The sequence below is a fragment of the Cordyceps javanica genome, chromosome 2 (genome assembly GCF_051103115.1).
Source record: "Cordyceps javanica chromosome 2, complete sequence".
Taxonomy (NCBI): Eukaryota; Fungi; Ascomycota; class Sordariomycetes; order Hypocreales; family Cordycipitaceae; genus Cordyceps; species Cordyceps javanica.
The window spans coordinates 18,316-38,899 of NC_139296.1; the positions used below are offsets into that span (position 1 = coordinate 18,316).

The following is a 20,584-nucleotide window of genomic DNA, read 5'->3' on the forward strand; positions in this document are numbered from 1 at the left end:
AAGATGGAGAAGTTGTGCTTCGACCTGGTTCGAAACCACCACGCGTGTAGATGCCATGGGCCAGCGACAAAAGTTTTATCCTTGTACCGACTGAGCCACCCCTAAGACTTTTGAAGGATCGGCATTCTCGCTTTCTTCTGTGTACGGCCCCTTTCCGACCGGATATACATGAACGCCTTTCGAGTCGGCGGGTGCATGATTGAGAACACCCTGCCAAACGACTAGTCCCGATGGTTGAGCATCCGTAGCGACTGCATTGCGAGGCGTAAGTCAGGCACATGAAGCTAATGGAAAGAACTTGTTCAGAGGGTGGTGACATACCCGGCCGAGCAATGATGGGAGTAGCTGCGATGAGGAGCAGTGTTGCAGCCAGTCGATATTGGAAATGGCAGTACATTGGGAGTGGGAAAGCAGGCAGACCGCCGTTACTTCATGCAGGAGAAATATGTCTTTTTTGCTCATGTGGCACTGATCCTGCTATTTATACAAGCCGCGAGAACCAGTGCGTCGACATTGATTGGCCCGTATCTAGCCTTGCAATACAGATGCGCCGGGTTTCGGGGGCGCAGCTTGCTAATATACGCAGTCACCCTGGGGCTGCACCAATCACCGCGGATGCTACCATGCCCGCACTACCACCCTAATAAATGAATGTTAGAATGCGCCCAGATATGTATCAGAGAGAGCATCCCCGTCGTATAGAAGGGGGCTCAGTCACATGACAGATACCCAACACAGCTCAAGTCCGTGATGCATCACGGACTTGAGCTGTAAGACAGCCTTACAAAGAGGACAGAGCCGAGTGAGGACATCCTCACTCGGAGGTTGGCCCTACAAGCCGCCCTCCGATGGCCTTGGCAAGCAGGCAGTTATCAACGCTAGTACAATAGTCTTCGCAGCAGGAGGGCCCCCACGCAAAATAAAGCCATCGTCGCACCCCACTACAGCGATTCACTAATGGCACAGCCATTTGTTCTATTTACTCAACGACGGCTTAGAAAAGCCCCGCCATCCCTGATGCACGTGACAGCAGCTGCCCGCCGACTCTCCGAATACGGCGGCCGCAGCTGGAATTATTTAGTCACCGAAAAAGTAGAAACATCTCAGCGTCGCATTTGCTTTCGACCCAATTCACTTGCTGGATTAAACAGAGCAGACATAGGCGCCATGTCGAGCTTTGGAACTTACTTCCGCGTGACCACGTGAGTGTTTTTCAACATATCTACCCTCCGCGCAGCGCGCAGCGCAACATACATGCTGATCTCTTGTTCACAGCGCGGGCGAATCCCACGGTAAATGCATCAGTTGCATTATTGAGAACTGCCCGCCAGGCCTTGCCCTCACGGAAGAAGACATCCAGCCGCAGCTCACACGTCGACGTCCGGGCCAGTCGGCGATTACCACCCCCCGCGACGAGAAGGACCGCGTGACGATAGGATCTGGAACCGAGTTTGGGCGAACGTAAGACCACCCCACAGAATGTCCAACTGTCACAATACTGACCTTCCATAAGTCTCGGAACGCCCCTCCTCCTGACTATACCCAACGAGGATCAACGCCCCCGTGACTACAAATTTCATGAAAATTCTTACCCCCGCCCCTCCCACGCCGACTGGACCTATCTCGAAAAGTACGGAATTAAAGCCTCCTCTGGGGGTGGCCGGAGTAGCGCCCGCGAGACCATTGCCCGCGTCGCCGCTGGCGCTGTCGCTGAGAAGTGGCTGTATGAGGCTTATGGTATTGAGATTATCGCCTTTGTGTCCTCAGTCGGCAAGATCAAGTTATTCGACGATATAGACGCCCTCAGCAGTAATCCTACGTTCCTTACGCTCGTTAACACCCTTACACGTGATAAGGTTGACGAATTTCTACCAGTGCGGTGCCCTGACACTGAAACTGCGAAGCGTATGGAGGACCTGATTGCCGAACTCCGCGACCAGCACGATTCTATCGGCGGTACTGTCACCTGTATTATCCGCGGGTGCCCGTCCGGCCTTGGTGAGCCTGCCTTTGATAAGCTTGAGGCTCTCCTCGCCCACGCTATGATGTCGATTCCTGCGACCAAGGGCTTTGAGATTGGCTCTGGCTTCCGCGGGTCTGAAATGCGCGGGTCAGAGCATAACGACCCCTTCGTGTCTAACCCCCCTGCCAGCGAGGCCACGACACCCGGTGCCGCTGTTGGCATCCCGCCCTCGCGCCTCGGCACCAAGACGAACCACTCGGGCGGTATCCAGGGCGGCATCTCCAACGGGGCCAGCATCTTTTTCAGGGTAGGATTTAAGCCTCCGGCAACTATCGCTCAGGACCAATTGACCTCGCGCTACGATGCATCCGGCGAGGGCATCCTCGCCACCAGAGGCCGTCACGACCCTAATGTTGTCCCTCGCGCAGTACCTATCGTCGAGGCTATGGCTGCTCTGACAATTATGGACGCCCTCATGGCTCAGCATGCGAGACAGATGGGCATGAAGATTGCCGCAGCCGGAAAGTAGGTATTTCAGGATATAGATGATTAGGTGTATACGTTGAAGCAATCGTTTATAGCACACTAAAACAGAAAGAAGAAAGAATGAGCTATATTAGGAGTGTAATATACTTCTGCGGTGGTTAAAGGCGTCATGTGTGCAATTGGGAGCAAATATCACTAGCATTTACCATTTAGTCTATCCCTTATCTTCCCAGCCTAGATAATGTACACTAATTTAGTAACCTGTCCCCTAATACATTCTGCGATAAAAGGAAAGCAGTATTTCTCTAGGCTCACTTTTGGTACTAGTACTTTCTCGTAATATAGCGAACTATGTTGATATAGCTTTGTAGTCTTTTCCCTTGGCGCTCGCAATCGGCCTCTCAATTTGTCGGGTGTTTGGCTTTTGCTGTAATTGCTCTGGCCTCTGTCCTCGTACTTCGCCAGGCGGCACGGTGCCCATCTCTTCGGGCAGCGAACTCTAATGCCAGGTCACAGTGGCTTTCTGTAGTCGCGGCAGCCTGGCCCTACGCGGGCCGCCTACTCGGCCTCCCTCTTCCTTTTTTCGTACTGCTTCCTCCGGAGCCATCTTATCTTTAACTCGCAAGGCTTACACCTCTTATTGGGTCTACCTTGACGACCGATCGCGGCCCGTCCTCTGCAATCACAGCAACCATCCCTCAGTCAGTAATAAGGCACTGAGATCCCGCAACAGCTGTTGCCTCGTGTGATATGGGGTTTTTTGCATCTGCGCCTGTAGGAAAGACCAGCACAGCGACTCCTCTCTTGCTGTGCACCTCATTTTCCAGCTAGATACAGCGTAGCTAGAAGGAGTGCTGCTGTGTTCTTTATCAAAAGGTGTTAAATTGGAACGGCAGCTTTTGGAATTGTCACTTTACCCTAATGGTATTTTTTTTTGGTCGAGTGGACATGATATCCATAAGCATATAAGCGTCGATTAAGGCATAGTGCCATTACAGTACCAAACTAGACGGTAAGTATATTGCGGCAACATACGCAAGTTGATGACCGGCAAGACTTGGGGCGGAGCACTGTAGCCAATGCACCGGCAAAACCCAGCTGGCAGCCTCTGGTAGTACCTCATCAGGAACATATCCCGCCCTTGACAAATTTTCTTCGTATTGGATTCAATCATACGAAAACCCTGACCATTCTGCGATCAGTAGGTCGGCATGCTTCTCTTTAAGCAGCTTCCACTGCTCATTGAGCCAGGCCAGGCCCTGTCCCCGAGGAGCTCGTGTGGATGGAGAGCCAAATGATCTTCGGAGCGCTCTTGTTCCATAATCGGTCAGTTTTCCTCCGTTCACCTCGGTCGCGAGCTGCCATACTTCCTCAACAGTTTCACAACCGTGGTGGATGTAATCAGAGAACACCACGCAGCGGGTCGATAAACGCTACTTGGACCAGAAATTTCCCGACTGACTCCGCATCCGTTACGTAGAAACTGTTCGCGTTACGTATTCTGTCAAGGCATTTGTTATCATCGTCCGACAACGCCCCTAATGTCGTCAAAGTCTCCTCAAACCACCGTTTGGCATCATCCGGCGTGAGCAAATCGCAGGTTCTGTTCCGATTTAAATTCGCCTTGACCGCGAATCGTATGTGCGAGTAGGTAGCACTTGCTTCAACTTCCATAATCGCATGTTTTTGGCAGAACTGAGTGCCTCATAGTTCGTGACTTCGGCCGATCGTTTTCGCCATTTTCCCTGTCCGAACATGCCACCCATCAGCGCACTGAGTCCCCTGCATGCCTCATAAACCATCGGTAGAAGCATTGTAAGCTGAGGTAGCGGGATGTTCAATCTCAAGGTGGTGCGCACGACGGTATTGCTGAGGGTGACGACGCGGCTTTTTGCACAACCAATTGCATCTGTGGGATCGATACATCTTATCCCTTCACGGTGATATAGTTGGCCGTCGTGTCGTGAGGATTCTATTGGCATTTGCTCAGTTTATAATTGAGATTTAGACGCAACGAGACCTACTGATTCTGTAAAGATTGGAGTTGTATATTTCGTCTTCACCTAGAAAGTCGGCGTGCTCACACAACTTGGCTCGTTATTATCCGTCACAACATATTGAATCCACTGGAGATTGACATACCTGTCCGTAAATGTCGTCGCCGTCTGCTTGGACATCCCTTTTTACACCGGCTGGTCGCGAGCTGTTGGTAATGCCTGGAGGAGGGGATACTAGGGGCGCATCGATGGCTATATGTACGCAGACGTTGTGTATACGCACGTAGCATCATTCATTGCTTCCCAACTGTGTACTTCTCTCAAATTAAACATCCGTAGATTCTGCAGTTCTTTTGTTCTTTTATGCTAACTCCATGTCGGCGAACAAGGTGGCTGACGGTAGTTCTCACTCTGTTCTTCTATATCCGACTCCGGCAAAAGTAACTGCATCAAGGAGAAGGGCAGGAGAAGGCCGTATCATCATGTTGATCGATGAGGTGTAAATTGAGGAACCACTCAGTGTACAGTGTCCTATTCTGGTGACAATCAGGATGTCAACACGTGAACTTTGCCTCAGCGTGGCATGCTCTCATGTGCATCTCCAGGGAGGCTGCGAGCAGAAACTCATCCGGACAGTGACTACATTGCTGTTCGCACGTTTTCGCTACCATTGGGTAGAATCTAACAGTTTAAGTATCTGCCGTTCATGGCGTTTACTACGAGTATATAAGAATACAATAAGTTGGAGAGAGAGCTTGCTTCTGAGGCCGAGAGATGCTTGCAGACCACTATAACTCCAAGCATGCAGCGAAGGCCAGGACTCGCGCATAGACACACCTTATTGATAGAGTACAGCATTTCATACTACATGACATGCGATTCAAGTTCATTCATAGCAGCCCTCTCTCCTTGTTAAACTTGTTCACCACTTGGCGGACCACATCCGCCACCTGAGCAGCACCTGGTGTATCGCTGTGGATGCAAAGGCTGAGCGGCGCGGAGCCCAATCCGAGGTCGACCAGCCGTTCCCCGGCGCCCTCGCACGGAATCTTGCCGCTGCGGAGCACGCCATCGACACGACGGGCCAGGGCGCACAAATCCGGCGCGTCATGGGTTCGCGAGATGATGCACGCACCGTCCTGGTCGTATTCGAGGTCAGCAATGATTTCTTGCACAAAGGGGATGCCCATATCGTTGCACGTCGTCTCCATGAAGGTGCCGGAGGCGCCAATCATGGGAATCGGAGCGCCATCTGCGGATTGGAAGCGTTTGGAGGCGGCGCAGACGGCTTCGCAGATGACCTTGTCTTTGCACATGACACCGTAGAGGGCTCCGTGTGGCTGACAATGTCGTTAAAAAACAAAGAAAAAGAACAATAGGGATCTAGGTAAACAAAAACATACACTGATATGGGAGAGGGGAATCCCTTCAATATCGAGAAAGGCTTTGAGCGCGCCAATCTGGTAAATGACCATGTTCTCGCACTCCTTGGGGTCCATCTTCATATCGCGCCGGCCAAAGCCCTGCAGGTCGGGAAAGGACGGGTGGGCGCCAATGCGGATGCCGTGCTGCTTGGCGTTTTGGATAGTCTCGTATATGACCGTTGGGTCGCCAGCGTGGAAGCCGCAAGCGATGGAGCACGAGTTGATGTGCGGCATGATGGCTGTATCGTCGCCCTACGCGATGTTATCACGTTATCAGCCAGCCTGTTATCGACAAACACTACAATGTGTAAGAAAGAGGGGGATGGGGGGATCATAAGGCATGCCGTACCATGGTCCAATTTCCGAACGCCTCTCCCATGTCGCAGTGAATCTCAATCGGCATGGAGGTCCAGGGTAGCTTGGTGTCTGCCATGGCTGACGTGGGGGGGCAAAGTGTTTGATGGGCTCACAAGACGAGGGAGGCAAGTTGTGGTAAGCTTGTGTCAAATGCGATGATAATGAGGATGATGATGATGATGATGACAGCCCTGGACTCTTTACTCTTAGATGAGACAAGAGAGCACGTGTGGAAAGTGTGCAAGTAAAGGACAGTGTCATGGATCGCCAGAGTATCCAGGTTGCTTCTACATGGGTCTCGAATTGGCTACTTTAAACCTTTATTTGAACTAGATAGAACTACCCGACAGCGCGCAGACTCCTAGCCAAGTTTCAACAATCGCTGCATGGGTTGCAGAGCTGCAGTATCATTGACCTTGTCTGCTTTCTACGAACGGTCAGACGAGGGATTGGACGATCGCAAGTGTTCCGAGTTTACAGTGCACTCAGTCTGCGGGGCGGATGGGAGGGGCCATCGTAGAGATTGCCTGATCTGGATAATAGAAACGCCATGGGGCTGTTTGTTGCATTGGCGCGGGGCTGAAGTCGAAGCTGAAATGACATGTTAGTATGGGTTCTGAACTCTCGCTGTTCATTGATCATCCGACCATCCGGCCATCCAGTCTTTTCTGTTTTCCTTGTGCGGCTCGCTCCACAACAGCGTTGTCATCATGTGCAACGGCTTGTCAACCCTTTCCCTCTGTTGGCGTTTTTGGCTTCGGGGAACAAGGCACCAGACCCGCACTGTTGGTAATTCCTTGGCTATTCCGTCTAAGAAATCGTCAATTAGCTCAAGGCTTCCGTCGTCGAGATGGCTAGAATCAGTCGAAGCCTTTTCCAATGTCCACGCCCCCTCCTCCGCCACCCCCCCAAAAATTGTGGTGGCGGTGGTGCCCTCGTTTTTCTTTTCGTCCTGTCTGCGCGCCCGCACTGCCGAACTGTGACTAATGGGGTTGTTTGGGGTAGCTTGGCGACTCAAGTCTCGATTTTTGGTACATCCCTAGTCAGAATCTTTTTATTATTTTTTCTTTCAACTCTTTTCTTGTTTTGCAAGGCCGTGCCATCCGTTGGATTCAACAGAGAGGCGTCAATATCGGTCCTGGTCCGAGACCGCTCATCGTGTGACCAACATCACCCGCATGGCCTCTGCTCCGTTCGACCGGTTTCTGCGTCCATTTAGTTCGAGGCCTCAAGATCCCTTGAAAGCATCTGTCGTAGTAATGAGAGTGTGGCTGTTGTATAAAGAGACGAGCAAATGTCGAAAAAGGCAGCCCAAATGTCCAGACAGGTTACTCGACAACTCTGAGGCTTGTTCTCTTGATGAATGTCTTGACTTTGACGGAAATCTTCACTTGGAATTTTGTTTTTTGAAACATTACATCTAGTACCGGCCATTGTCTCATCTCACATATCCACATTCACCAGCCTTCCATGACGGAAACCAGAATGGCATCACTCAAATTCTCTCGCCGCCTTACCTTCAACCAGAACCTTATCTCCGGTGCGGTCCTCTTCTTCACCGTCGGCGTCTACCTCGCCGTCCTCGGCCTCGGCGCCGGCGGCGGCAAGCCCTCATCCCAGCGCGTCAGCGACATCTCCAACAGCTCTCTCTACGGCATATACGCCATATTTGGCTTCGTGAGCGGCGCCATCATGAACAAGCTCGGCCCCCGGCTCACCATGACCGCTGGCGTCGCCGGCTACCCGCTCTACGTCGCCGGTCTCTTCTACTATGACCGCACCGGCCGCGACTGGTTCCCCATCCTGGGCGGCATCCTTCTCGGCCTCAGTGCCCCGTTGCTCTGGAGCACCTCGGGCTTCATCCAGTGGGCCTATGCCACCGAGCTCGAAAAGGGCAAGTACATTGCCATCCAGTACTTTATCAACCAGGTCGGCAGCGTCGTCGGGTCCCTCGTCGCCTTTGCCATCATCTTTGGTAGTAGCAGGAGTAGCACCAGCAGCAGCAGCAGCAGCAGCAAAGCCGCCTCCTCCATCACCAGTGACGGCTCCCCCACAAGCGTCTACATTGTCATGATTGTCCTCATCTGCCTCGCCTTTCCCCTGACCATGATTGGCCTCGTCCACCCAAAGACGGTCCGCCGCGCCGACGGCACCCCCGTCGCCGTCTTCCACAACCTCCCCCTCCGCCAGGAGATGCGCGGCGTTATCTCCGTCCTGCGCGACTCCCGCGTGCTCGCCATGCTGCCCGTCATCTTTAGCTGCGAGCTAGCCCTCGGCATCTTGCCCTCCGTCAGCGGCCGCTACTTTAACCTGCGCACCCGGGCCATGAATAATGTCGTCTTCTATGCCGTCCAGCTCCCCGCCTCGGTCGCCTGTGCCTATCTGACGGACCGGTCGCCCTTTCACCGCCGCCAACATCGCGGCTACCTCTCCGTCAGCGTCCTTGGCGCCTTTGTCTTTGCCGGCTGGACAGCCCTGCTGGCCTGGGTATGTACGTCCTCCACCTGGGCCTCGCCGCCGGAGGGCGGCGTCGACTGGACCGACTCGTCCAAATTCAGTGGGCCCTTTATTCTCTATCTCCTCTTTGGCATAATTTACGGCTCCCATCAGCAGATTGGTATGTGGGTCATGGGCACCTTTACCAATGAGCCTACCGTCCTGGCCGTGTACGGCGGCCTCTGGAAAGGTGTCGCTGCCGGCGGCGTGGCGGTCCAGTTTGGAATGGCAGCCGCGAAAGTATCTTATGAGTATGCCCTGGTTTCCCTAGTTCATCTTCCCGTCCGGATTGAAACAGTCATTCAGGTTTTGTGCTAATTTCTTGAAACGAAAACACCAGGGCTCAAATATCGTTTGCCCTTGCACTGCAGGTCATCTCAATCCCAATCATGCTTGGGCTTCTAACCCAGACGCGCGAGACAAACTACAATCAAGAAGGTAGGCCTCGTTCAGTGCCAAGGTGATTGGTAACGAGAATGAAGGCTAATGAGTCCATGCAGATAATGTGATTGCTCCTCATTATGCGGAAACGGCGGTTGTGAATCCAAAGTCGGAAGAAGTCACGGTAGAAGAATCCAAGTCCGCTTGAACTTTTGAACAAGACTATGTTATAAAGAAGATTCTTTCCGCGTATTCAAAGGTGACAAGGAGCGAACTGTGGTGGTTGACGCTGGGTAAAGTTGTACATGTACATGTTCTTTTATGTTGACCTGGTCTGTAAATTAATCAAAAGCGTTTACGAGCCAGTAAGTAACGCACAAACATCAGGTACTTATGATGAGCACTAGGTGTGTTTGGCATTTAAGTAACTACCAGCTTGTGTATGGCCGAGATTTCTCACTGCTAAAACACCCTTCTACAGCCTGGTTGGGTCAGGTCGCTCACATTATACGTCACTCATATCGCCACTACCAATGAGCCACAAAGCGGATTGCTTGGGTTACTTTCTTTCTTCACTAATAAACCTGTACATTTCATAGAAGAGAAGACGATAGTAATTAGTCAATCGGTCAAGGGGGGGTATTTTTCGGGATTAACAAGCCGATCAATTACGCCCATTGCTCCGACAACGGCTTCATCCTCATGCGTCAACCCGACGACCTGAATGGCCACTGGCATTCCCAAGTACATACTATTGTCCCCTATTTTCACATACGGTTAAAATTAGCAAAGGTATGAGCAAAGACTAAGGTACGAAGCAACACAAACTCACAAAGCTCGACATTCTTCCGGTCCAGCTCATTGACCGACCGATACCCCTCCGGATAGGCATCGCCAGCTAGCACCTGCCCCGCGGGAAGCACGCCGCTCGGGTAGTCGAGAAGGTTCCAGTGGGCGCCGTATCCCCACCAAGGCTTGAAATCGTGAGGGGTGGCGACTATGGGCGCGGCTGGGCAGATGAGGATGTCCATGGGCTTCTCCTCGAACGTGCTGCTGCTGTGCTTGGCCGTGTCGGCCCAGCGTTGAAGGTATTCCGAGCGATAGTAGTCGCGTGCAATGTTGAGCTAAGAAACAAATAACGAGAGTGTGTGTTAACTTGGTACTTTGCCTTTTTATCTTTCTTGTTTATGCTTTCGGTTATTGTGCTTTTACGTTGTGGTCAGTCTTACCTTCCAAACCTCATGAATTGAGCACTCCCGGACAATGGGATCGTGGAGGAGCTCACTTGCGCACGGAAGCATTTCCTCCTGTCCTGCATCCAGAGTGTTCTTAATGTCTTTGCCGCCGTCGGTGAAGTAGAGAGGGAGTAAAATCTCATCCCAGGCGCGCTTGTGGTTATACGGCTTGAAGTCAATGACTGAATTAAGAGTCAGCTCTCCATTATATGAGACAGAGCTTGAGCGCTTTCTAAGAAGCAAAACGAATAAAGGTTGGGTGTATTTTTATTCTTCGTACCTTGATGTCCAGCTTGTCGTAGCTTCTCTGCCGTCTCGTCCAAGACTCTCGTGATGCACGGATGAGGCATGACGACCTCATCCCACCTCATGACCCCAACCTTGAGTTTACTGCCCTGCCCCCCCGCGAGAGGGCTGCTGCTCTCCAGTCGGGTCCTCCACGGCATGGTCAGCAGGGGCTCGCGTAGCCAAGGCCTCGCGTCGCTCGTGACCTGCATGAAGAGATCCAGGTCGCGCACGCTGCGAGCGATGGGACCTGCGACGGCCGTGATGGACTCGGCGCCCGAGTTAGTGCACTCCCAGCCACCGGTGGGCACGCGCTTGCCGGAGGGCTTGAAGCCGTACATGCCGTTGAAAGCGGCGGGCACGCGGATAGAGCCGCCAATGTCGGAGGCGATTCCCAGCGGGGAGCCGCGCTGGGCGATGAGGGCGGCCTCCCCCCCGCTCGAGCCGCCAGCGGCGAGCCTCAAGTTCCACGGGTTCAGTGTCCGGCCGTAGATGTTGCTCACCGTCTCGAGCACCATCATACACTGCGGGTTGTTGGTCTTGGCGTAGAGCACGGCGCCCGCGCGGCGCATCACGTCCACGATGTGGGCGTCCCGCTGCTTGTTGTTGGCCTCATTGCTGCCCGCGGAGCCGTCAGTCTTGGCGTAGGCTATGTAGCCGGCGGTCGTCGGGTGGCCGCGGACGTTGTAGTGGTCCTTGACTGAGACGGGCACGCCGTGCAGCGGACCAACGGGCCGCCCGCCGGTCGTGGCGAGCATCTCATCCAACTCACGGGCCCGTGTCAGGGCCTCATGGAAGAAGATCTCAGTTAGGCAGTTGGTCAGCTGCTGGGCGATGGCGGCGCTGTGGCAGAAGGCGTTGGCGACGGCGACGCAGGAGAGCGTCCGCTGCCGGATGCGGGCAGCCAGCTCGGTCGCGTCCAGGGCCGTTATTTCAAGCTCGCTAGGGTCCAGCACGGCCAGCGCCGCGTCTCTGACTCGGGGATTGGCCGCCTGCCTCAGTTGCTGCACCTGCGCAGGAGGAAGCAGCCACTTGCTTGGGATGGCGGCGTCGCGGGATGCCTGATAGTGCTGGAAACGTATTAGGAAAAATAGGGAAGAAAGAAGAAGGAAGGGAGAGAGAGAGAGAGAGAGAGAGAGAGAGCAAGAGGCCAAGAGACAGAGAAAGTAGTTATTGTTGCCTCTGCGGACTAGAACAAACCTCGGCAATTGGTTTCCATGGAGGGGTTGTCATGCTGTCTTTCTTGGTGATGCGATGATGCAGCGACTCACTCAAATCGTGTTGGAAAAATTAGGAAGCACTGTAAGCACAGTACAAAATTCTGGTGGCAATGAATTGGTGATCGAGGTATAAGATGAATATATTGCACTGAATAATAGCATACAAGACCCGAATCGCCAATTACATACAAATGGACAGACAGAGGCTTACATAGATGGCTGATTGAGGAGCAAACTTGGCCGTTTGTCGGCGGTGGCGCATCCATTCCTCCATTCTCCCAGTCCTCCATCCATCCGTTCGCCAACTACGGATACTGGCTGTTTGGGGTCTTCTTTTGTCATCTTGGTAGCAATCGTTGAACAGTAGAGAAGGGGCCACCTGGCCTGACTTCTCTTCTCGTCAAGGCATCCCATTTTGGGTAAAGCGGAGTCATCGGTATATCAAGACTAGAAAAAAAAAATGGCACTATTCACCAATTTTCTATTTGAGATTTATTCCCCATTATTTTTGTGTCCTTTCCATCAGCTGGTGTTGAGCCATCTCCCGAAACCAGACTTGCTTGTGGCGGAGGAGCCTGACTATCGACGGCCACTTAAAAGAGGGGAAAATAAGCTGAAAGGAGGGGGGAAAGAGAGGCTCAGGATGTTTGCTTTGTCAAGCCACACGCTATGCCCCAACAATGCTGCGTCCACGACAACCAAATACTTGGTGTGTGTCACTAGTTTGGGGAAACCGAATTTGGGGAAATAGTTCTGGGAACTACCGGTCGTGTGAATCCGGGGAACGGACTGTGGGGAACTCTGGGGAGGGAGGGGCTTGACCAGCCTATTCCCAAATTATATACCCAGTTGAGAGGCGAGCTCGTGGAAGAGTCCCGGATTCGGAAGCCAAGCCTTGGACGCCACATTTTTCTCCCATCTTTCAAGGAGTCTCCTCTTCTTAAGTCTCTCCACAACGTAACTACTCAGTAGAGCATCTTGTCAATTGCATTTTTTCCAACTTGGCTTTATACTGCCGACATGAAACCTGAATCGAATCAAAGGATCCGACAACTCACAAGTCGACTTTTGCAATCCAGCCGTCTCCCACCCCCGCTCCGGCTCATTCCACTGTGCGGAGTCAATAAAGAGGCTTGACACTTTGTTCGCGTCTAGTTCCCCGCTCTCTCCCAACACACAGCCGGCTTCTGTCACAAGCATCACCCTGAATAGTGATATAAATAAAAGGGTTATATTCATTACGCCCTCCGCCGTAGCTCAGTCGTGGAATAACCCCGGATTGGGGGTGGCAAGAGAATTGGCAGATACTTTCCTCCCACAATTGCCACGTCATCACTCGCAGCTCATTGTTGCGGCTCAAGAAACCAACAACAAGTATATAGTTTGTATTATGTTTTTTAGAATTATTCTCATTATTTAAATTTTAAACTTGACAGCTCAAATCTTCTTCCAGTAGCCTTAATCCTCACTTCAAGTATATAGAGTCTCCTCTCTTTAGATATTGACCTTTTCATATTACGCTTCATTTCGGCCACTGGCATCACAACACAGAGATAGACAGACAGGCACCTGGGTATACGCAGAGCGCTCATCAAAACCATGTCATCATCATCACAGAGGAAGCGGCTCCTCATTGCCAACAGGGGCGAGATTGCCTACCGTGTTCTCACGACCGCCCGCCGGCTCGGCTACAGCGTCATCGCCATCTACATGCCTAGCGACGCCGCCAGCCCCCACGTCGCCGACGCCGACGTCGCTGTCGCCGTCTCCTCCTACAGTGACGCCTCCGAGATCGTGGCCGTCGTCCGCGAGCACGGTGCCCACCTCGTCATCCCCGGATACGGCTTCCTCTCCGAGAACACAGAGTTTGCCGCCGCCGTCGAGGCCGCTGGTGCCACCTTCGTCGGGCCCGAGCCGCATCACATTGACACCTTTGGCATCAAGGACCGCGCAAGGCGCTTGGCTGCCGAGGTTGGCGTCCCAATATGTCCCGGCTCCGGCATCATCGGATCTGAGGAGGAGGCCGTGGCAGAGGCTGGCAAGATTGGATATCCTGTAAGAGCGGAGAGCGAGCCGCAGAGGGGTGGATGAGCGATATTGGACCATGTTAACTTTTTACTTGTCATTTTAGATTATGCTCAAAGCTACAGCAGGTGGTGGTGGAATGGTAAGCAACTAACTCCCCGCCGCAACTGAACAAGAGAGTTGAAAGTTCAAAAGGCTTTTGGCTGTCTTACACACGTTACAGGGCCTACAGATCTGCAACAACGAAAGCCAAGTCCGCTCCTCCTTCAGCAACGTAGTCAGCCGAGGCCAGGCCCTCTTCTCCAACCCCGGGGTCTTCCTCGAGCGGTACTACCCCGTGTCGCGCCACATCGAGGTCCAAGTCTTTGGCGACGGCCGCGGCGACTGCGCCGTCCTCGGCGAACGAGAGTGCTCCATCCAGCGCCGGCACCAAAAGGTCATCGAGGAGTCGCCGAGCCCGTTCCTCGAGACCCGCCCCGCGCTGCGCCAGCGCCTCTTGGCCGTCTCCGCGCTGCTCGTCCGCCACATCCGCTACCGATCCGCCGGCACAATTGAGTACCTCGTCGACGACGCCACCGGCGACTTCTTCTTCCTCGAGATGAACACCCGCCTCCAGGTCGAGCACGGCGTCACCGAGCTCCGCTTTGGCATCGACCTCGTCGCCCTCATGCTGCATCTCGCTGAGGAGACGCATCAGCACCAGCAACAGCAGGGCTTAGTGGATATTCAGGCTTTGCAGAGGCTGGAGCCCTCGGGTGCGTCGATCGAGGCCCGACTCTACGCCGAGAACCCGTCCAAGGACCACATGCCCAGTCCTGGACAGCTACAGCTCGTCGAGTTTGGCTCGGCGTCCGGCACCCGCGTCGACACCTGGGTGCGGACCGGGACCAACATCTCCCTCTCCTTTGATCCGCTCATCGCCAAAGTCATGGTGCATGCCGCGAATCGGCCCGCCGCCGTCGCCAACATGCTGCGAACCCTCCGCGACACCAAGCTGCAGGGCGTTGTCACCAACACCGACTACGTGCGCCGCATCCTCGAGACGGACTGGTTCCGCGACGGCCAGACGACGACAAGCGTGCTCGACACCTTCCCGTACACGCCCCGCGCGCTCGAGGTCCTCACCCCCGGCGCTGGCACCACAATCCAGGACTATCCGGGCCGTGTTGGCCTGGGTATCGGCATTCCCGAGGGCGGGCCCGCTGACAGCCTGCATGCTAGGCTGGCCAACTGTGTCGCCGGCAACGAGCCCGGAGCCGAGCTCCTCGAGATCACCCTCAGCGGTCCCACCATCCTGTTCCACGCGAGGGCCATCCTCGCGCTGGCCGGCGGCGTTGTCGCCGATGCCCAGCTCGACGGGCGGCCCGTGCCCATGTACACGCGCTTCGAGGCGCCTGCCGGCTCCAGGCTCGCCGTCGGCGCCGTCTCGCGCGGATGCCGCACCTACCTCGCCATCCAGGGCGGATTCCCCGACATCCCCCCGTATCTCGGGTCCAAGTCGACGAGCCCCATCGTCGACATTGGCGGGCACCAGGGCCGTCCGCTGCAGACCGGCGACCTGCTCGGACTATCCGAGGCAGCCGGTCCCCTCGTCCCCTTCAAGCTGCCGGCCTCGCTCGTCCCCGCGATGGATCTCGCAACGATCGGCTGCCTGTCTGGCCCGCACGACTCGCCCGACATAATAACGCCCGCTGGCGTTGAGACCATGTACGCGTCCGAGTGGACCGTCTCGCACCAGGCGTCTCGCACCGGCGTCCGCCTCCAAGGCCCCCGACCGAAGTGGGCCCGGCAGACCGGTGGCCAGGGCGGCTCGCACCCGAGCAACTACCTCGACTACCCCTACTCCCTCGGCGCCCTCAACTGGACCGGCGACTCAGCCGTCGTGCTCCCCGCGGACGCGCCGTCCCTCGGCGGCTTCATCTCCTCGCACGTCATCCCCCGTGCGGAGCTGTGCAAAGTCGGCCAGCTTCGGCCCGGTGACAGGTTTCGCTTGGCCCCAATTACCATCGAGGCCGCCATGGCCCTGCGCCGGGAGCATGACGACTACATTGCGGCAGTTGCGCAGCTTGCCTCAGGAGAAGTGGCCATATCTGTGGCGCCCCTGGCCCTCGAACTCCGGCCGGCTGAGCACGTGGCACAAAGCACGGCGTCGACGGCCGTACTCGATACGTACAATGACATCACCATCCGCCAGGCCGGCGATTCATACATTCTCGTCGAGTTTCTTCAGTCGCTACAGCTTCAAGTCCGCTGTCGAGTGCAAGCAGTCACCGAGGCAATTGACAAGGCCAAAATTGGTGGCGTGGAGCTGGTGACACCTATCGGATGCAGTATGCTTTCTCTCCTACCCCCTTTGAACACTTACGTTTGTAGAACATCGAAAACGCTGACTCTTCTTTCTCTGTTTCTCTCTCTCGCGCCATAGGTCTTTTAGTGCAGTACGATGGATTCACCATCTCCCAGGCACGATTAGCCGAGGCTATCAAGCACTTGCTGAGAGTACACGTCGAGTCGCCCTCTCACCTCAGCACCAAGCTGTCCAGCCGCCACATTCGGCTGCCCATGGTCTTTGACGACAAGGTAAACAGGGCCTCTGTGGAGCGGTACATGGCGACGCAGCGGCCAACCGCCTCCTACCTCCCGGACCCGGTCGAGTTCATCGCTCGCTCCAACGGCCTCCAGTCCAAGCAGGAGGTCCTCGACAAGGTGCTCAGCACCCGAATCCTCGTCGTCGGAGTCGGCTTCTGGAGCGGCACGCCGATTGGCTTTCCCGTCGATCCTCGCTGCCGCCTCATGGTACCCAAGTTCAATCCTTCGAGAACATTTTCGCCCGCTGGCGGCTTAGGCATCGGCGGCTGCTTCTTCTCCTGCGACCCCATTGTAAGCAGTCTCAAACAACCCCGCTCCCTTTAATTCTCGTTTCTGCAATCTTGACTGGACGAAAAGCGAATAACGAAATGTATAGGATGCACCCGGAGGCTATGTCAACTTTGGACGGACACTCCCTGGGTGGGATAAGTTCTGCGTTAATAAAAGCTTCGGTGACCGCCCTTGGCTCTTTGACAACTTTGACCAGCTCAGCTTCTACCGCGTGGAGGAGGATGAGTTTGAGCGCATCTACAGCAGTTTTCAGGCCGGCAAGTACACGTTTGATATAACTCAAACAGAGTTTGACGTGGACGAATACACGAAATTCTGCGATAGCGTCGCCGATGAGACTGCCGAGTTCCAGGCAAAGCAGGAGGCTGCCACAGCCAAAGAAACTGAAAGGTTCGAGAGTCCAGATTCAACTTATCGGGGGTCGTTGCTTTTTCATATTCCTGTCTAACTTTTTTTCTGCAGGGAGAAGCGTATTTTTGCCGAGTGGCAAAAGTCACAAGAGGTGGAACGAGACACTATCACGTCCATTGACGAAATTGGTACGCAAATTGTGAGGATATTGCAGCTTTTGGCCTATGCTGACTCGAATATAGACGACTTATTCAAGATTCAGTCCCAAATGCATGCCAGCATATACAAGTTCGTGTCAAAAAAGGGTGACACCATCAGGGAAGGTGACATTCTCGTCATTCTGGAGGCGATGAAAATGGAAGTCAACGTTCGAGCGTCAGAGTCTCAGGCTGGTCTGATCATAGAGGGTATTCTTGCTGCGCCTGGCGATATTGTGAAACCAGGCGATGCCATCATGGTGCTATCGCAGAGGCGGAGAGATAGCTTAGATGTAGCATAGAGCAAGGCACCGTTGAAGGCACGCTTCGTAAACCTCGACTGCTCGCTGAAGAAATTCGGTCACTCAGGGTACTAAATTGGATGATAACATGGCTTCCAGCTTATCATAGTCGACATTGCCGTATTGTGCCATATTCTGCCAGCAATATTCCAGAGTATCCAAGGCCCGGGATACATGCTAGAGGTACAGTGATTAGGGGGCTTGACATTGTAAAACAGTGGGCAGACGTGGCAAAGCTAGCGTACCTTGAAACCAAAGCACTTGATGTCGTTCAATTTCATGCGGCACCGATCTTGCTTGTAGGGGTCAATCGTGGCAATGCCCGCAGTAAGAATCGGCCATACGACTGCCAGTTGGTTCAGACCGCGCGAGAAATTTAGCGTCAGGGTGAGTGTCCTATCCACGACAGATTGCATCTCGCCATTGGGATCCGGACTTCTGGTACTTCTGGAGTCAACCCTTTCGAGATACACGGCACACGCCAGGGCGTAGCTTTGGACGCATGAGGTGATTGTCAAAGTCCTAACTTGGTCGTCGGACGCGCCTTGGGGTATGCCATCGAGGCTCTCCAATTGTAAGAATGCATCGGGGGCACTGTCATGCCAGTTTTTGAGCCTGTGTATCAGATCGTTATACATGGTATCTCTCTGCTGAGGACAAAGACCGGTCCGGCGTAACTTGGCGAAGATGCTGATGTCTGTCTGTATAGACATGACTCGGGACCACGCGGTGCGGACCTGGGCAAGGACACGTTTGTCGGTGTAGAGCTCGGTGGTAAAGTCTGGGACTCCCAAGTTATACTGCCATCCGCCGCCCAAGGTTTCCCAGTAATCGCCTGGGAGGATGGGCGCCTCACCCGTGGCGCAGGAAGCTGCGACGTCTAGGTATGACATGAGGGACACTAAAAAGCGTCGGATGGGAAGAGCTTCACTGGATAGCATTAGTAACGTGTTCGTCTTTTGATCGTCCGTCGCTGGACTGGGAGAATACATGGATCGCAGAATCGAGCCAGCTCCTCGCAGATGAACCTTCCAGGAAGCGTCGGTGGCGGACATTTTTTCAAGCATACAAAGGAGTAGGCAAACCGCAAACAAGTCAAGGCTGGCAGGCTGGGCAGCTTCCGCCGCAAGGGCACGCCGAAGCTGAGTGACGATGTTGGCGTACATGCTGACCGCTGCTTTGCGATGGTGTGCGCGGTTCTGCGCTTGAGGTAGTTGGGACAGATGCATGGCGCCTAGGGCTTCCATAGTGCCTTGGAGGATGTCAGCATGCTCACCGCCGACGTGACGGAGCAGTGTCCGATACGGATTCGAGTCGGAGGGAGTATCAAAGATGATGAGAAGTGTAGAAACGGTCACAAGGTAGTGTTGATAATACATGTCACTCTGCGACTGAAAGTGAGCTGGCGGGCCGTCTCGGCAACGCGAAGCTTGGACTATTTGATGATCTGATGGCTGTTGAAGGGCCAGTTGATCGGTCGATTCGGGATGCCATGGGAAATAGTTGTCCCCCGTGTCATCAGCCGCCTCCTCATCAACCGGGTCAGTAGGCCGGCGTGACTTTGTCGGCGGGAAATCCTCGGAGCATTCCGACGGGGGGTAGCCGATGACAGACAGAGGAACAAAAGTGAGGCTAAAGGTGCATTTTCTATTAAGTCGCGTGCAGTTGGCGCACGAGGGCATCTGCTGGTCGCATTTGACGTGTCTTTGGCGGCAGTCGAGGCATCCGGTGAAGACGCGTGGATGCCATTTCCTTTGCCGCTTAACAGTCGCGCTCTTGGGGCGGTGATCTAGGAGTGCAGGCGCCGGATTCGTCGACTCCATTGCCAAAGTGAAGGAATAAACGGACGAAAGGCAAGGCGGTGATACAAGGACATGGGCTGACAACGGTTGATGGCACGTTTGAGAGGACCCATGAGCTAGTACTAATTTTGCGGGGTCAAGGGTGCAGGCCTTAATGTGGTCGGCAGATTAGTGGTTAGGTCAGTAACTACCTAGGCAGCTAGGTAGCACCAAGCAAACACCCCAAAACACGGAAACAGTTGTCAGCGTTCCCGCTAACCAAGCTACCTACCTAGTGCGTGAGGCTTACTACGACGGGCCGTATATCATATCGTGCCAATATGATTAGAGCTGGTAAGTAGTTCTAACGCAATGATACCAAAGGACCAGAGGTCAACAGCGCTTGTATTACTTTTTTCGGAACCCCAAAATTCAGGGGCCACGTGTGCCTGCATAAGTGTGCATGGGACTATCGCCGGCATATTTGGCAAGACCAACGTCTGCAGTCTTGGCTACGATAGTCGTACTACTTTGTTGGATGAGAATATCCTCTGGTTTGAGGTCTCGATGGGTAAAACCTTGGCCGCACATATATGCCAATACTGCACTGATCTGCCGGAGGAGGGAGGGACATTATGCGTTCTTTCCATTATGGGAGTGTCGCCACGATGTGCTTAAGCTAAGTCCTAGAATATGAGTAATGGTGCTTTAAATCTTACATCCTTACATCCTCTAACGTTGATTAAAGATATGCATGCGCTAATATATCCCCGTACTCTCTTGCTTGATAGATTTTGTCTCGATTCTAGCTAAGGAAACTCTTTACTTCTATGCGAATCTTTAGTAGGCGCAATAGCGACTAATTCTGGTGGGGTATTTTGGAGGCGGTCGCCGTTTGCTTGACATGGGACTCGGCAGTTTTTGCTGACGATACTGATCATGCAATCATGATAGCTGGGTTGAGCTCTTCTACTAATTGCTGGACTACAGCGAGCGAGCGCTCCCAGGTATGAGATGCATATGAACCAGGCTCACGCTTCACTGTCTCCACTATACCAAGGTGAAGGTGACGAAGAACTCAACATTGTGAAACCGTTGACCTCACCTGAAAGAAGGATCATCTCTGTGCGGACCTAGGGTGCAAGGCTGGAGTTCCAGGTGGCTGATTCCCGTGGGTAGATCACGCACAGCTGTCGGCTAGAGA

General features: G+C 54.0%; 6 protein-coding genes across 6 annotated transcripts; 3 read left to right on the forward strand and 3 right to left on the reverse strand.

The window, feature by feature from the left end:
* Positions 1–1,167: 1,167 nt before the first annotated feature.
* On the forward strand, positions 1,168–2,492 carry V2A60_002533 (bifunctional chorismate synthase/riboflavin reductase [NAD(P)H] ARO2; the record flags this gene model as incomplete). Its single annotated transcript, XM_083253882.1, has 3 exons — positions 1,168–1,202; positions 1,276–1,461; positions 1,514–2,492. 3 exons carry the CDS (start codon positions 1,168–1,170, stop codon positions 2,490–2,492), a joined length of 1,200 nt encoding a protein of 399 aa, XP_083110008.1.
* Positions 2,493–5,336: 2,844 nt separating this feature from the next.
* On the reverse strand, positions 5,337–6,303 carry V2A60_002534 (uncharacterized protein; the record flags this gene model as incomplete). The annotated part of the gene is made up of 3 exons (XM_083253883.1): positions 5,337–5,786; positions 5,850–6,122; positions 6,220–6,303. The coding sequence occupies 3 exons, from the start codon at positions 6,301–6,303 to the stop codon at positions 5,337–5,339; spliced, it is 807 nt and encodes a 268-aa protein (XP_083110009.1).
* A 1,409-nt stretch (positions 6,304–7,712) lies between these two features.
* V2A60_002535 (uncharacterized protein) lies at positions 7,713–9,312 on the forward strand (the record flags this gene model as incomplete). Its single annotated transcript, XM_083253884.1, has 3 exons — positions 7,713–8,974; positions 9,064–9,161; positions 9,224–9,312. 3 exons carry the CDS (start codon positions 7,713–7,715, stop codon positions 9,310–9,312), a joined length of 1,449 nt encoding a protein of 482 aa, XP_083110010.1.
* Positions 9,313–9,725: 413 nt separating this feature from the next.
* On the reverse strand, positions 9,726–12,118 carry V2A60_002536 (uncharacterized protein; the record flags this gene model as incomplete). Its single annotated transcript, XM_083253885.1, has 5 exons — positions 9,726–9,865; positions 9,937–10,228; positions 10,334–10,521; positions 10,620–11,694; positions 12,056–12,118. The coding sequence occupies 5 exons, from the start codon at positions 12,116–12,118 to the stop codon at positions 9,726–9,728; spliced, it is 1,758 nt and encodes a 585-aa protein (XP_083110011.1).
* Positions 12,119–13,443: 1,325 nt separating this feature from the next.
* On the forward strand, positions 13,444–17,599 carry V2A60_002537 (uncharacterized protein; the record flags this gene model as incomplete). The annotated part of the gene is made up of 7 exons (XM_083253886.1): positions 13,444–13,899; positions 13,976–14,011; positions 14,093–16,199; positions 16,295–16,749; positions 16,835–17,139; positions 17,212–17,288; positions 17,343–17,599. The coding sequence occupies 7 exons, from the start codon at positions 13,444–13,446 to the stop codon at positions 17,597–17,599; spliced, it is 3,693 nt and encodes a 1,230-aa protein (XP_083110012.1).
* A 236-nt stretch (positions 17,600–17,835) lies between these two features.
* V2A60_002538 (Zn(II)2Cys6 transcription factor) lies at positions 17,836–19,422 on the reverse strand (the record flags this gene model as incomplete). Its single annotated transcript, XM_083253887.1, has 1 exon — positions 17,836–19,422. One exon carries the CDS (start codon positions 19,420–19,422, stop codon positions 17,836–17,838), a length of 1,587 nt encoding a protein of 528 aa, XP_083110013.1.
* Positions 19,423–20,584: the final 1,162 nt, after the last annotated feature.